This window comes from Phoca vitulina, unplaced genomic scaffold (genome assembly GCF_004348235.1).
Source record: "Phoca vitulina isolate PV1807 unplaced genomic scaffold, GSC_HSeal_1.0 scaffold139, whole genome shotgun sequence".
Lineage (NCBI taxonomy): Eukaryota > Metazoa > Chordata > Mammalia > Carnivora > Phocidae > Phoca > Phoca vitulina.
In genome coordinates, this window is record NW_022589842.1 from 889,497 (window position 1) to 904,977 (window position 15,481).

At 36.1% G+C, this 15,481-nt stretch overlaps 1 protein-coding gene across 1 annotated transcript in view; it reads left to right on the plus strand.

Annotated features, from left to right (window-relative positions):
• Positions 1 to 15,481, plus strand: part of LOC116628868 (protein spire homolog 1-like) — a 129,111-nt gene that overhangs the window by 94,787 nt on the left and 18,843 nt on the right. The window contains exon 4 of the mRNA XM_032399195.1: positions 6,317 to 6,442. Coding sequence (XP_032255086.1) covers positions 6,317 to 6,442 — 126 coding nt within the window. The remainder of the gene's footprint in view (positions 1 to 6,316; positions 6,443 to 15,481) is intronic.

Genomic DNA, 15,481 nt, shown 5'->3' on the forward strand with positions numbered 1-15,481 from the left:
TGAAAATGTTTCAAAATGTTAGAAAGTATTGTAGGTTGTCTTTTTTTTCTAATCACATCTATCTAGACAAAGTTTGCAGGTATTTTCAAGTTTTGTTGAAAATATATAACAAGGTCTTATGTGTTTAATGAAAACTTCAGAAAATTTATTTGGATTCTAGCAATAGTATTAATGATTCTATACAGGGAATCCAGATAATGGAGTTGTCAGATTGACTTTTAATTTATGTTCAAGATTCCAAGAGTCAGGATTGAAACTTTGAGCAGAAAACTGGAAAACATATAAAAAGAACCAAATGGAAATTTAGAACCAAAAAATAAAGTAACTGAAAAGTTTAGTGAATAGACTAGACAGAGCTGAAGAGAAAAAGAATGAAATGGAGTATCGTCAGTAGATATGAAGTGCAGAGACACAAAAAGAATAGAGTACAGAATAAAGGGTTAGATACAAAGGCAGTATATTTAATTAAAATCCTAAAAGGAGGGCAAGGAAAAGGGAGGATGGAAGAAATATTTGAATACTAAGAGTTAATACATACTAAGGTAATAACTAATGTAGTTAATACGTATTAGTTAATACAAACTAAGAATTTTCCAAAACCATGGAAAATACTATGCCACCAATTCAAGAAGCCCCACAAATCAAGAGCAAGTAAAATAATATGAAAATAACTTAGTTTCTTGTAGTTAACTGCCAAAAATCACAAACAGAAAATCTAAAATCTTAGAGGAAAAATTAGACTGCACTAACTTCTCAGTAGAAACAGCAGAAGCTGGAAGACATAATGGAATGATATCTTCGAAGTTCTAAAATAGAACCTAAAATTCTTTACCTAGTGAAATATCTTTCAAGAATAAAGGTAAAATAGGGGTGTCTGGGTGGCTTAGTCGGTTAAGCATCTGCCTTTGGCTCAGGTCTTGATCCCAGGGTCCTGGGGTTGAGCCCTGCATTGGGCTCCCTGCTCAGTGGGGAGCCTGCTTCTCCCTCTCCCTCTACCCCCGCCCCCTGCTTGTGCTTTCTCTCTTGCATGCATTCTCTCTCTCTCAAATAAATTTAAAAAATATTTTTTAAAAAGAATAGAAGTAAAATAGCTCTTTTTCTGGTTAACAAATATCAGGAGTGGCCTAGAGTAGGAGTTGGGGAGTCATCAGCCTTTAGGTGGCATTTAAAATTAACCTTAAAAATTTATTTATAGAACAATGGCAGGTAGGTTAAGTAAGAGATAACATAGTCCATCCTCTCTCAAAATAAACTGAAATCTAACAAATGTCAAATAAATTGTCTAAGGTCATATAACCTCGTGTTGATAGATGTGGGTCAGAACCTACTCCTGCTAATTATGTTCCTCTTCCCCCATATTGTCCCTTTTTTTTTTTTTTTTTGGTAACTGTAAAAGATGGTTTTGTTATATGCTTACTGTATACCATGCTGTATGCTTAAATACTTGAAAAACATGACTTTCTTTAATATAAAAGTAATATACATTCATTCTAGAGTAGAGTGCATAAGAACTTGGCTTAGATCTATAGGTAGACTGCTTGGGTTCAACTCCAGTTCTGCTGCCTAGCTGTGTGATTTGGGTAAATTACTCAGCTATTCTAAATCTCAGTTTCCATATCTATCAATTGGATTGTTGTAAGGATTAAATGAAATGATGCATTCAGGAACAAAGAACAAAATAAATATCAAGCAGTTCATGGACACTGAAATAACCACTTGGATTATTTCTCCTCTGTGGGACTGTTTCTCCCTCTGTCTCAATGGAGACTTTGTGGAATTTCATTATTCTTTGTTAAGTTTTTAAAACGTATTTTAAATTGCGGTAAAATACACATACAACTTATCATTTAAATTATTTTAAAGTGTACAGTTTAGTGGCATTAAGTACATTCACAATATTGTTCAACCATAATCATTATCTAGTTCCAGAGCTTTTTTATTACCTCAAATGGAATCCCCATACTCATCACTTCTTATCCCTTGTCTTTCAGCCCCTGGCAACCACTAATCAGCTTTCTGACTTTGTGGATTTGTGTATTCTGGGAATTTCATATAAATAGAATCATACAATATATGACCTTTTGTGTCTTGCTGCTTTTACTTAGCATAATGGGGTTAAGGTTCATCCATGTTATGGTGTGTGTCAGTACTTTATTCCTTGTTATGAATGAGTAAAATTTCACTGTATGTATATACCACATTTTGTTTTTCCAAGTATTAGTTCAGAATATTTGAATTGTTTCCACCTTTGGCTACTATGAATAGTTGCTGGTATGAACATTGATATACAAGCTTTTGTTTGAACACTGGCTTTCTATTCTTTTTGATAAACAGTTGACCCTTGAACAATGCAGAGGTTAGGGACATTGACCCCCTGCACAGCCAAAAATTTGCATACAGCTTTTGATTCCCCAAAAACCTAACTGCTAAGGAAGCCAAGTGTTGACCAGAAGCCTTTCTGAATACATAAACAGTCAGTTAATACATAGTTTATATGTTATATGTATTATTTACTGTATTCTTACAATAAAGCAAGCTAGAAAAAGTGTTATTAAGAAAATCATATGGAGGAGAAAATACATTTACAAATACAATACAGTACTGTACTGTATTTATATTTTAAAAATCTGCATGTAAGTGTACCTTAGCAGTTCAAACCCATGTTGTTCAAGGTTAACTGTATCCTACCTAAGGTGGAATTGCTGGATCACATGGTAACTTTTTGATAAATCACCACACTGTTTTTCTCAGTGGCTGTACCATTTTACATTTCTACCAGCAATACACAAGGGTTCCAGTATCTCCACGTTCTCATCAACATTTATTTTCCATTGTTGGTTTTTGTTTTTGTAGCCATCCTACTGGGTCTGAGTGGTATCTCATTGTGGTTTTGACTTGCATTTCTCTAATGACTAATGGTGTTGAGCATCTTTTTATGTGCTTTTTGGTCAGTTGTATATTTTCTTTGGAAAAATGTCAGTTTTTAAATTGAGTTGTCTTTTTGTTGTGTTTAAGAGTTCTTTATAGGGCCGTCTGGGTAGCTCAGTCAGTTAAGTATCTTGGTTTCAGCCCAGGTCATGATCTCAGGGTTGTGAGATGATAGAGCCCCATGTTAGGCTTGGCTCTGGGTGTGGAGCCTGCTTGGGATTCTCTCTCTCCCTCTCCCCTAGCCCCCACTCTCTTTCTCTCTCAAATAAATAATCTTTAAAAAAAAGTTCTTTATATATTCTGAATAGTAGACCCTTATCAAATAATCTGATTTGCAAATATTTTCTCCCATAATGTGGGCCTTTTAACTCTCTTGAAAATGTCCCTTGATGTACAAAAACTTTTAACTTTGATGAAGTCTAGTTTATCCATTTTATTGTTATTGGTTATGCTTTGGTGTCGTATCTAAAAAATCATTACCAAATCCATGAACAAGAAGGTTTATCCCTATGTTTTCAGAGTTTTATATTTTGGGCTGTTATATTTAGGTCTCTGATCCATTTTGAGTTAGTTTTTATATATATAGTATGAGTTAGGGGTGAACTTCATTTTTCTGCATGTGGATATCCAGTGTTCTTAGCATCATTTGTTGAAGAGACTGTTCTTTTCTCATTTAATGGTCTAGGCACTTTTGTCAAAAATTAATCAACCAAAGATATATGGATTTATTTCTGAACTCTCAGTTCTATTTCATTGATTTATAGGTCTTTCCTTATATACCACATTGATTTGATTACAGTAACTTTATAGTAAGTTTTGAAATTCAATCTGTAAGTCTTCCAACTTTGTTCTTTTCAAGATTGTTTTGGCTGTTTGAGGCCCCTTGCAGCTCCATATGAATTTTAGGATCAGCTTTTCTGTTTCTTCAAAAAAAAAAAAAAATCGTTGGTATTAGGGATTGCATTCAATGTCCAGATCACTTTGTGTAGTATTACCATTTTAACAGTATTAAATCTTCCAACCCATGAATATGGAATGTTTTTCCATTTATTTGGGTCTTTCAGCAATGTTTTATAGTTTTCAGTATGTATATCTTGTACCTCCTTGGTTAAATTTATTGCTTAATCGTTTTTTAATACTTTTATAAATGGAATTGCTTTCTTAATTTCTTTTTCTGATTGTTCATTGATACAGAAATACACCTTTTTGTGTGTGTTGATCATGTATTCCACAACTTTGCTGAAATTGCTCATTAGCTCTGATAGTTTTTTGTAGATTCTTTTGGATTTTATATATGTGTAGGATTATGTCCTATGCATTTGAAAAACATTTTTAGACCTAGTTATTACCTTTACACCAGTGTTTTTCAACTTGCAGGTCACAACCTCATAGTGGATCATGAAATCAATTTAATGTGTAAGTTTTGTTTTGAGAACTTGTTGTGTATAAAACATAGATTGTTTGCATGTATTTGAGTCCTTGTATAAAATATATTTCTTCCCAGGAATTATAGTAAAAAAATGAAACTCTTAGTAGTTGCTTTTCATTATCTTGGAAATGATAATTTTTTAAAAAGATTTTATTTTTTTACTTGAGAGAGAGCAAGACAGAGAGAGAGCATGAGCTGGGGGCAGAGGGAGAGGGAAAAGCAGACTCCTCACTGAGCAGGGAGTGGACATGGGGCTTGATCTCAGGACCCCAAGATCATGACCTGAGCTGAAGGCAGATGCTTAACCAACTGAGCCATCCAGGTGCCCTTGTTTGTTTTGTTTCTTAAATTCCCCATATGAGTGAAGTCATACAGCATTTGTCTTTCTCTGGCCGACTTACTTTGCTTAGCATAATACTCTGTAGTTCCATCCATGTCATTGCTAATGCAAGATTTCATTCTTTTTTATGGTTGAGTATATTCCATTGTATAGCTTGTGAGATTTTTGCTTTTCATGCTTTCTGATAAATCATTTCTTAGCCTTGTTTTGGGTACTGTGGAGAAAATTTCTTACTGAAACCCAAGATACTTGAGAATATACTTTATTAAAGATAGTAATCTATCTAGTAAATTGCATATACTTATTACAAATGAAAACAAAAGCCACATTATGAAGGATAATATAATCTACAAAGGTATCTTTTACTCTCCAATGGATAGAAATTATTAAAGTATAATAAAATGTATATTTTCAGTAATTGAATTAATATCAAATTTACTGAATATAGTAAAGAATTAAGGGCAAACTCACAGCTTTTTAAAGCAAATGAAGTACCTTAAAATATAATACATGGATGCAAAATTATTACTTTACAAAAGTAAAATTATTCCCATGCACTAGACTCATGATCGGGTGTCTTTCCAATCTAATGAATTAAATAGTGTTTGATTTTTCTAAATTGTTGTGTATGATACTAACTTGCATCTTTTACCCACGAACAGTTTTGGGGGTTATGGACTATGTACAGTAAAGGACATTGGGACTGGAGCTACCACCAGTGGAGTTATTCTGCCCTCTGCCCTCTTTGTTCCAGTCTCCATTTACTGATGCAGCATCTTCCCAATGGTCCACCTGTCATTCTGACAGGGTTTTTTTGAGATTTTATTTATTTATTTGAGAGAGAGAGAGAGAGTGATTGAGAGAGAGAGCACTAGCAGGGGGAGAGGAGGAGGAGCAGAGGGAGAGGGAGAAGCAGACTCCCCGCTGAGCAGGGAGCTTGACACAGGACTCAATCCTGGGACTCCAGGATCACGATCTGAGCCAAAGGCAGATGTTTAACCAACTGAGCCACCCAGGCGCCCCTGTTTTTTTACTGCATTACACAATTCAGCATGTATCGGGATGAGCCTGGGCTTTAGAATCCCATAAGACTGTGTTTAATCCTTCTCCCTCGTGTCAGCTTTCTGATTGTGGACAAATCACTTGAGTCCTCTTAGCCTCAGTTTCCTTTGCTATAAAATGGAGATAATTCAGGGTTACGCTGAAGAGTAAATGCTATTATGCTGTGTATATGACGTGTCAAATACAAGTGCCTGGCATGGTAAAAAAAAAAAAAAATTGATAGCTATTAAAACACCTGTGTTATGATTAATACTCAGTAAATGGTAGTTCCATTTCTGCTTGCAACCAAAACTTGTATAAATGTTCTGTCATTTTCAAATAGAAGCTAACGAATTCTACAAAGTTCATCTGTGCCATTGGGTGTTTGTTAGTAGAGCATGTTTTCCATATAATTGTGTAGATTTTACTGATGGTTTTGTGATGCATTAGGTTTTGGATGATGGGAATTGCCTTGCTGTCTGTTATGTAAATATGAATATATGGGGTATGTCTGTTTTTAAGGTACCAAAACCCCAAAATAATAAATGAGCATTATTATTTAATTTCCTCTTCTGTAGTTGTGTGCTGCTCATCTTCCAACTGAATCAGAGGCACCAAATCATTATCAGGCAGTATGTCGGGCACTGTTTGCAGAAACAATGGAGCTACACACGTTTCTGACTAAAATTAAGAGTGCAAGGGAGGTAAGTACTACTGCTTTTATTTATTGGCATTGTGAAAGATTAACCTGAATTTTCAACACTGTCCATCATAATATTTAAAATATTTATTACCATCCTTTTGATGAGTGCTGAAAATAATTTAGGAAAGAATCAACTTAGGCAAAATTGAATCTATTTTTTTTTAAATTGCAGTATAGTTGACATATATACAATATAATGATTGAACAATTCTATACCTTACTCAGTGCTCACCCATCCTCCCACCCACATCCCCTTTGGCAATCATTAGTTTGTTCTCTCTAGTTAAGAATCTGTTTTTTTGTCTCTTTTTCCTTTGTTCATCTGTTTTGTTTCTTAAATTCTACATAAGAATGAAATTATATGGTATTTGTCTTTCTCTGACTTATTTGGCTTAGCATTATGCCCTCTAGATCCATCCATGTTGTTGCAAATGGCAAGATCTCATTCTTTTGTATGGCTGAGTAATACTCCATTGTATATCTATACCACATCATCTTTATCCACTCATCTATCGATGGACACTTGGGCTACTTCCATAATTTGGCTATTGTAAATAATGCTCAAGTAAACATAGGGGTGCATATATCTTCTTGAATTGGTGCTTTCATATTTTTTGGGTTAATACCCAGTAGTGGAATTACTGGATCATATGGTAATTGTATTTTTAATTTTTTGAGGAACCTCCATACTGTCTTCCACTGTGGCTGCACCAGTTTGCATTCCCACTAACAGTGTAGAAGGATTTTTTCTCCACGTCCTTGTTAACGCTTGTTGTTTCCTGTGTTGTTAATTTTAACCATTCCGACAGGTGTGAGGTGATATCTCATTGTGGGTTTGATTTGCATTTCCCTGATGATGAGTGATGGTGAGCATCTTTTCATGTGTCTGTTGGCCATCTGGATGTCTTCTTTGGAGAAATGTCTATTCATGTCTTCTATTACGATGATGATGATGATGATGATGATGATGATGATGATGATGTTATGTTAGTCCCCATACAGTACATCATTAGTTTTTGATGTAGTGTTTGTTCCATGATTCATTATTTTCGTATAACACCCAGTGCACCATGCAATACGTGCCCTCCTTAATACCCATCACTGGGCCAACCCATCCCCATACCCCTCTCCCCTCTAAAACCCTCAGTTTGTTTCTCAGAGTCCATAGTCTCTTATGGTTCATCTCTCCCTCTGATTTCCCCCCCTTCATTTTTCCCTTCCTTCTCATGTCCTCCATGCTATTCCTTATGTTCCACAAATAAGTGAAACCATATAATTGACTTTCTCTGCTTGACTTATTTCACTTCCATCCATGTCTTCTGCCCATTTTTAATTAGATTATTTGGGTTTTCTTTTCCGTGTTGAGTTATATAAGTTGTTTTATATTTTGAATTCTAACTCTTTATTGGATATGTCATTTGCAAATATCTTCTTCCATTTGTTAGGTTGTCTTTTAGTTTTGTTGATTGTTTCCTTTGCTCTGCAGAAGCTTTTTATTTTGATATAATCCCAATTATTTTTGCTCTTGTTTCTCTTGCCTCAAGAGACATATCCACAAAAATTTTGTTATGGCTGATGTCATTGAAATTACTGACTGTGCTCTCTTCCAGGATTTTTATGGTTTCAGGTCTCACATTTAGGTCTTTAATCCCTTTTGAGTTTATTTATGTATATGGTGAAAGACATTGGTCCAGTCTCATTCTTTTGCACATAGCTGTCCAGTTACCCCAGTACCATTTGTTGAAGAGGCTATCTTTTTCCCATTGCATATTCTTGTCTCCTTTGTCAAAGATTAATTGGCCACATAATCATGAGTTTATTTCTGGGTTTTCTATTCTGTTCTCTTCATCTATGTATTTTTATCAGTGTCTGTGCCAGTTCTGTACTGTTTTGATTACTGTAGCTTAATAGTATATCTTGATATTTGCAGTTGTATACTTCCAATTTTGTTCTTCTTTTTCAAGATTGCTTTTGGCTGTTGAAGGTCTTCTGTGGTTCCATATAAATTTTAGGATTATTTGTTCTAGTTCTGTGAAAAGTGCTGTTGGTATTTTGATAGAAATTGCATTAAATCTATAGATTGCTTTGGGTAATATGGACACAATATTTGTTCTTCCAGTCCATGAGCATGGAATATCTTTCTATTTGTTTGTGTTGTCTTCAGTTTCCTCATCAGTTTTCAGAGTACAGATCTTTCACCTTATTTGTTTATTCCTAGGTATTTTATTATTTTTGGTGCCATTGTAAGTGGGATTGAATTTTCTTTTCTTTTTGGGGGGGGGTTTGTTTTCTTAATTTCTCTTTCTGCTGTTTCATTATTAGTGTGTAGAAATACAGCAGATTTCTGTACATTGACCTTACTGAATTCATTTATCAGTTCTAGTAGTTTTGGGGTAGAATCTTTAGGGTTTTCTATGTATAGTGTCATATCATGTGCAAATAGTGAAAGTTTTTCTTCTTCCTTACCAATTTTGATGCCTTTTATTTCTTTTTCTTGTCAGATTGCTATGGCTAGGACTTCTAGGACTATGTTGAATGAAAGTGATGAGAGTGGACATGCTTGTGTTTTTCCTGATCTTAGAGGAAAAGCTCTTAGTTTTTCAGCATTGAGTATGATATTAGCTGTGGGTTTTTCATGTATGGCCTTTATTGTGTTGAGTTATTTTCCCTCTTAACCTGCTTTGTTGAGGATTTTTATCATGAATGGATATTGTGCTTTGTTAGATACTTTTTCTGCATCTATTGAAATGATCATGGTTTTAATCCAAAACTTGCTGATGTGATGTATCATGTTGATTGATTTGTGAATATTGAACCGTTTTTGCTTCCCAGGAATAAATCCCACTTGATTGTGGTGAATGACTTTTTTTACTGTATTGTTGGGTTCTGTTTACTAGTATTTTGTTGAGGATTTTTGCATCTCTGTTCATCAGAGATATTGGCCTGTAGTTCTCTTTTTTTGTGGTGTCTTTATCTGGTTTTGGTATCAGGATAATGCTGGCCTCATAGAATGAATTTGGAAGCTTTCCTTCTATTTTTTTGGAATAGTTTGAGAAGAATAGATATTAGCTCTTCTTTACATGTTTGTTAGAATTTACCTGTGAAGCTGTCTGATCCTGGGCTTTTGTTTGCTGGGAGTTTTTTGATAACTTACTCAATTTCATTGCTGGTAATTCGTCTGTTCAAATTTTCTATGTCTTCCTAATTCAGTTTTGGGAGGTTGTATGTTTCTAGGAATTTATCCATTTCTTCTAGATTAGAGTCCAGTTTGTTGGCATATAATTTTTGATAATATTCTCTTACCCTTTGTATTTCTATGTTTCAATTATTTCTCCTCTTTCATTTCTGATTTTGTTTAAAATTAAATTTGTTCTTAATTTTTAATCTGTTGTTTAAATGAAAGTGTGTGAATCCATTTTATAAAACAGATTTTTGTAAAGCTTCCTTACAAATGAGAAATAAAATGCTACTGAATCAGTTCAGTCAGTTTCCCATATGACTTGCTTTTCACCATCTTTCTGCCACTCTTTCCATTTTAAAAGATATAGTACCTTTTTCAGGAAGGAATATAGACTCAGGAAGGAGGCTACACATTTGATAATTTAACTATTTTATAGTGGATTTGGATAAATATTTAATGGAGGTGATTGGAATTAATATTCATATAGTTGACAATCTCATTTTAGCTACTTTCCTTCATTATTATTCATCATTGTCTGTGAGTTAAACTGTTATGTGTAGAGTCCAAAGAGAATCACTCTAATTTATTTACAAGTTGAATCACCATATTGTACATCACACAGATGGTTGTGAAGATTCATGAGATCTATCTATATACAGCAGCACAGCATCTGTCAACACAGTAAGAGCTCAGTACATGATAGGTGGTGGGTATAATTTCTTTTATGACTAAAGTACAGAGTTTATCTGAAGTACTAGTTTAAAACTTCTGATGACACAGTTTGGGGAGGGATACAGTGTGATGTGTAAGAATGGAAGGAAAATATTAACCCATATTAGCCTAATAAGACTAATTATCTCTGATAGTAAGTGACAGATGTGTCATCCAGATCGCCCTTAATAAATCACCTTAAATAAATCCATTTTATATGTATGAATAAGAGCTATAAGCATTTCTTTTCTGTCCTAGCCTGGATACTGCTCATAGTCTGTCTTTTTGTCATAGGCCAATGAAAAACTATGGTTATTTTTTTTTTTAGGATTTTATAGAGTTAGACCAAGAGAAAAAGTCTTCAAAGGGTGAAAAAGGGTGAACTATGTGTTATCTGAAGAATAATTACAGGGGCGCCTGGGTGGCTCAGTCGTTAAGCGTCTGCCTTCGGCTCAGGTCATGATCCCAGGGTCCTGGGATCGAGCCCCGCCTCGGGCTCCCTGCTCTGCAGGAAGCCTGCTTCTCCCTCTTCTACTCCCCCTGCTTGTGTTCCCTCTCTCGCTGTGTCTCTCTCTGTCAAATAAATAAATAAAATCTTTAAAAAAAAAAAAAAGAATAATTATAAGTACATCATGGACTAGCTTGTCCTCTTGGACAGAACCAGAGGATGTAAGATCCGATTAAACGCTTCAGAGTAAACATCCAAAAGTACATCCTCAGTTAAGGTTTAGTAAATAGTAGAAAAGATTACTTTTTAAGCTTGTAATTGTCTTCCCCAGCTTGTTAAGTTTGAGATTGCTTTCTCCAGAGAAACAAGCATTATTTTTAGGATATAAATACAGTCCTGTGGGGTTAATAGAGTAAATTAAATGCACCGCTGAAGTCCTTTCAACACACACATTCTCAGGAACCATTTCTGAGCTTAAAGAATTGTATTAATAAGTATTTTTTTCCTACTCTATTCCAGTAAGCTAAAAAAAAAATTTTTTTTTGCTCTTGATTAGAACTTTGTCAAACATGTTCCAAGAAAGAAATTTAAACGTTTTCAAAGTTTATTTAAATAAAAATCTCGCAAGCAGAGTAAAACAGCAGTGGCTGGTGGCTGTGTGGCAGTGCCCAGAGACTGGCCAGGCGCTGACTGAGGCTGGGCCCCCTGAGGCGGTTCCAGCCCCATCTCATCACGTCATCCTCTGGCACCACCCCAGATTTGGCTCTTTGTAGATACTGGTTCTGTCCTGTTTTCTCATCTACTCTGTTTCCTTACTTTCCATTTTTCTCTCTGGAAACTGCTCCATTTTTAGAGAGGACTCCTCGGTGCCCTCGGGCTCTTCTCAGAATGCTCATTTCCCTGAGGATAGTGCTGTCTGCTGCTTCTCTCTCTCTCTCTCTCTCTCTCTCTCTCTCTCTCTCAGCTGCTCTCTCTGGCATATCTTCATATCTCTGCGCTGCAGTGGGTTGGTAATACTCTCTTTTTCCTCTGCTGCTTCCAAACAACTGCTCTCTTGGACAGAAAGCTCGTGCTGTCCACTTCCGTTATTCTTCATTTTTTTTTCCAGCAGTTTGGTATAGATTTTATTGGTTGACTTTGTTTCTCACACATACATTTCCAAACCTTTAGGCAGAATAGAAAATTTTTCTCTTAATACACACTATCTGATTTTCTATAAAGGAAAAAAATAAATATATATTTTAAAATATAATTAAAATGTATAATATATATTTAAATAAATATTTCCAAATTTTTCTTTTTCAATTGCATGCTCAACTTTATTTTTTTAATTATTTTTTATTATTATGTTCAATTAGCCAGCATATAGTACATCATTAGTTTTTGATGTAGTGTTCAAGGATTCATTAGTTGCGTACCCACTGTCATCTGCCACTGTCTTGTGTGATTTCTTTGATCAAAAGAAACTATAGCTCTGTATCCTGTACTTCCCCTCTACTTCACTATTCTGCTTACCTGAACACACTTCTGGCCTTGTGACCACTTGTGATTATTCTGCCTTGGAAATCCTGGGCTTTCATTCCCCCTTCCTAACTGTAACTTCTGCCCCGTCGAGCTCTAGCCCTCACTGCCACCTGAGCCCATCTTCCAGTCTCTTGACTCCCCCATTTTTCTCCCAGTTTATCAGCCCTTCCAGGATGGACTTCCTTTCCTGGGTGGACTACATTCAGGTCACATGTCCATCCTGGATTGTTACACTAGCTTCCCGCCAGTCCCCTCATCACAGTGAATCTTCTTCATCAATTTAATTTTTCACATTGTCCATGAATGATTCTTGTAGGTCACAGGTCTGACCTGAGGAGTCCAGCCCAGTCCCATACCTATGTGTGACCATAGGCTAGCTTTCATAGGCTAGGGGAAGCTGCCCTCCCACATTTGACTTGGTACACAGCCAGGGTTCTGCACCCTGGTTTTCTGGAGGGAATGGCAAGGACACTGAGCATCCCCACTGGGCCAGCCATGCTCATCTACACATCTGCATCCCTAGCCCAGGCGCCTTCACCAGGGCCTTTACTGACAGGCTTTCCTCCCCTCTGAGTCAGTACTTTTCTTTCTTTTTTTTTTTTAAGATTTTATTTATTTATTTGATAGAGAGAGACACAGCGAGAGAGGGAACAGGGGGAGTGGGAGAGGAAGAAGCAGGCTTCCTGCAGAAGAGGGAGCCCGATGCGGGACTCGATCCCAGGACCCTGGGATCATGACTTGAGCCGAAGGCAGATGCTCAACGACTGAGCCACCCAGGCGCCCCCAGAACTTTCTCTTTCTATCCTTCCTTCTTTACTTCGCACCAGCCCTCAGGTCCATAAAATGGCAGGAACATTTTGTCCACTACTCCTCGGCAGTGAGAAGATTTCCCCCACCTGCCTGCATGTCACCTGTGGGGTGTCATTCTGTGGGGAAAGAAGTGGAACAAGAGAAGCAAAACATCCTTTTTGGCCTCTCGTTTGCACTGTTGCAGGTACTTTTGATTTGGCTCATTCCACCTGACCATGAGACATGTGGCAACTCAAAAGAACCCCGTTGCTTCCCTGATTAATATGGTTCCCCATCAGCTGTAGACTAAAATTTAAACTCCATTCTGTATTTCCCCTACTTATGTTTTTATTGTCCTTTTCAACACTATGCTTAGCATTTTACACTGTCTAGTCAAAATTGCTCATAGATTCTGAATACATCATGCTGTTGTAGGTCTGTGACCCTTGCACATCCTGTTCTTTCTGCCTGGAATTCTCTTCTCCCATTGCCTGTGTGGTGAACTCCTATTTAGCCATGTAAACCCGGCTCACGTATTGCCTCCTTTGTGAAATATTCATGACCTCCCTCCAACCCAACAGAGTTTTATATCCTCCAGTTCCTCTATATCTAATTTATCCTTTGGTCTTGCACTTCTCATACTCTGTGGTAGTTATTTGCTTACATCTTTGTGCTTTTTTATCTTCACAGCTGAACCAGGTACTTCTTGAGCTAAATGACTGTTTTAAATCATTTTTATGTTATGACTCTTAATGTAGTGTATGCATGTAGGAAATAGTCCAGAAATATTTGTTGAACTGAAATAACTTATATGTTATATCTGTGTTTTTCCAGAACTTTGGAGGTTTTTGTCTGGTTTAAAGAAGTCAGTTTTGAAAGCATTTGTGAGTCTTAGAAACATTTTGGCCAAAATATTTCTAGTAAAAATGAGAACTTTTATGGGTATATAGATAAGGTCTTTGAGTGCTCTTGATATTCTTTAAATTTAACATAAAAATTCATTTAATAGTTTTGATAAGGCATGCTATAAAATATGTGGAAATCCTGACACTTAAGAACATTCTGTATCATTTAATTACAGATTTTATATTACATAAATTGCTTGTCAACACTGAGGTTTTAGAAGTAAAGTCTTATCATGGTCCAAATGGATTTTTTTCCCTCTGCAATGTATGCTGCTTTCTTGAAATTACGAATATTTTCATACATGTTCATGTATGTATGGTGGTCATTTTAACCTTTTCTCAAGAGTGCTAAATTCACACTTGTACTAAAATACTCTGTTAATTTGATATTTTTTCTAAAGATCTTAAAATACTTTATACCGGCATACCTCATTGCATTTCACAGATACTGTGGGGTTTTTTTTGTTTTGTTTTGTTTTTTTAGGAATTAAAGGTTTGTGGCAACCCTTTATCAAGCAGGTCTATCAATGACATTTTTCCAACGGTATTTGCTCACCTCGGGTCTCCATGTCACATTTTAGTAATTCTTGCAGTATTTCAAACTTTTTCATTCTTGTCATATTTGTTATGGTGACCTGTGATGAGTGATCTTTAATGTTATTATTGTAATTGTTTTGGGGCACCACAAACTGCCCAGATAAGACAGCAGACTTAATTGATAAATGTGTATTCTGACTACTCCACTGACTGGCTCTTCCCCATCTCTCTCCCTCTCCTTGGGCATCCCTATTCCCTGAGACACAACAATATTGACATTAGGCCAAAAAATAACCCTACAAAGGCCTGTAAGTGTTTAAGTGGAAGGAAGAGTTGCACGTCTCTCATTTTAAATCAAAAGCTAGAAATGATTTAAGCTTAGTGAGGAAGGCATATCAAAAGCTGAGATACGCTAAAAGCTAGGCCTCTTGCATCAGTTAGCCAAGTTGTGAATGCAAAGGGAAAGTTCTTAAAGGAAATTAAAATGCTACTCCAGTGGATACATGAATTAAGAAAGCAAATGCTGATATGGAGAAAATTTTAGTGGTTTGGATAGATCAAACCAGTCACAACATTCCCTTAAGCCAAAGCTTAATCTAGAGCCAGGCCCTAACTCTTTTCAGCCTTTGAAGCTGAGGGAGGGGAAGAAGATGCAGAAGAAAGTTTGAAACAAACAGAGGTTGGTTCATGAAGTTTAAGGAAAGAAGCCGTCTCCATAACATAAAAGTACAACTTGAGGCAGCAAGTGCTGATGTAGCTGCAGCAAGTTATCTACAAGGTCTAGCTAAGATAATTCTTCTTCTGTTGGTAGAAGATGCCATCTAGAACTTTCATATCTAGAGAAGAGAAATCAGTGCCTGGCTTCAAAGCTTCAAAGGACAGGCTGACTCTCTTGTTCATTGCTAATGCAGCTGATGACTTTAAATTGAAGCTAGTGCTCATTTA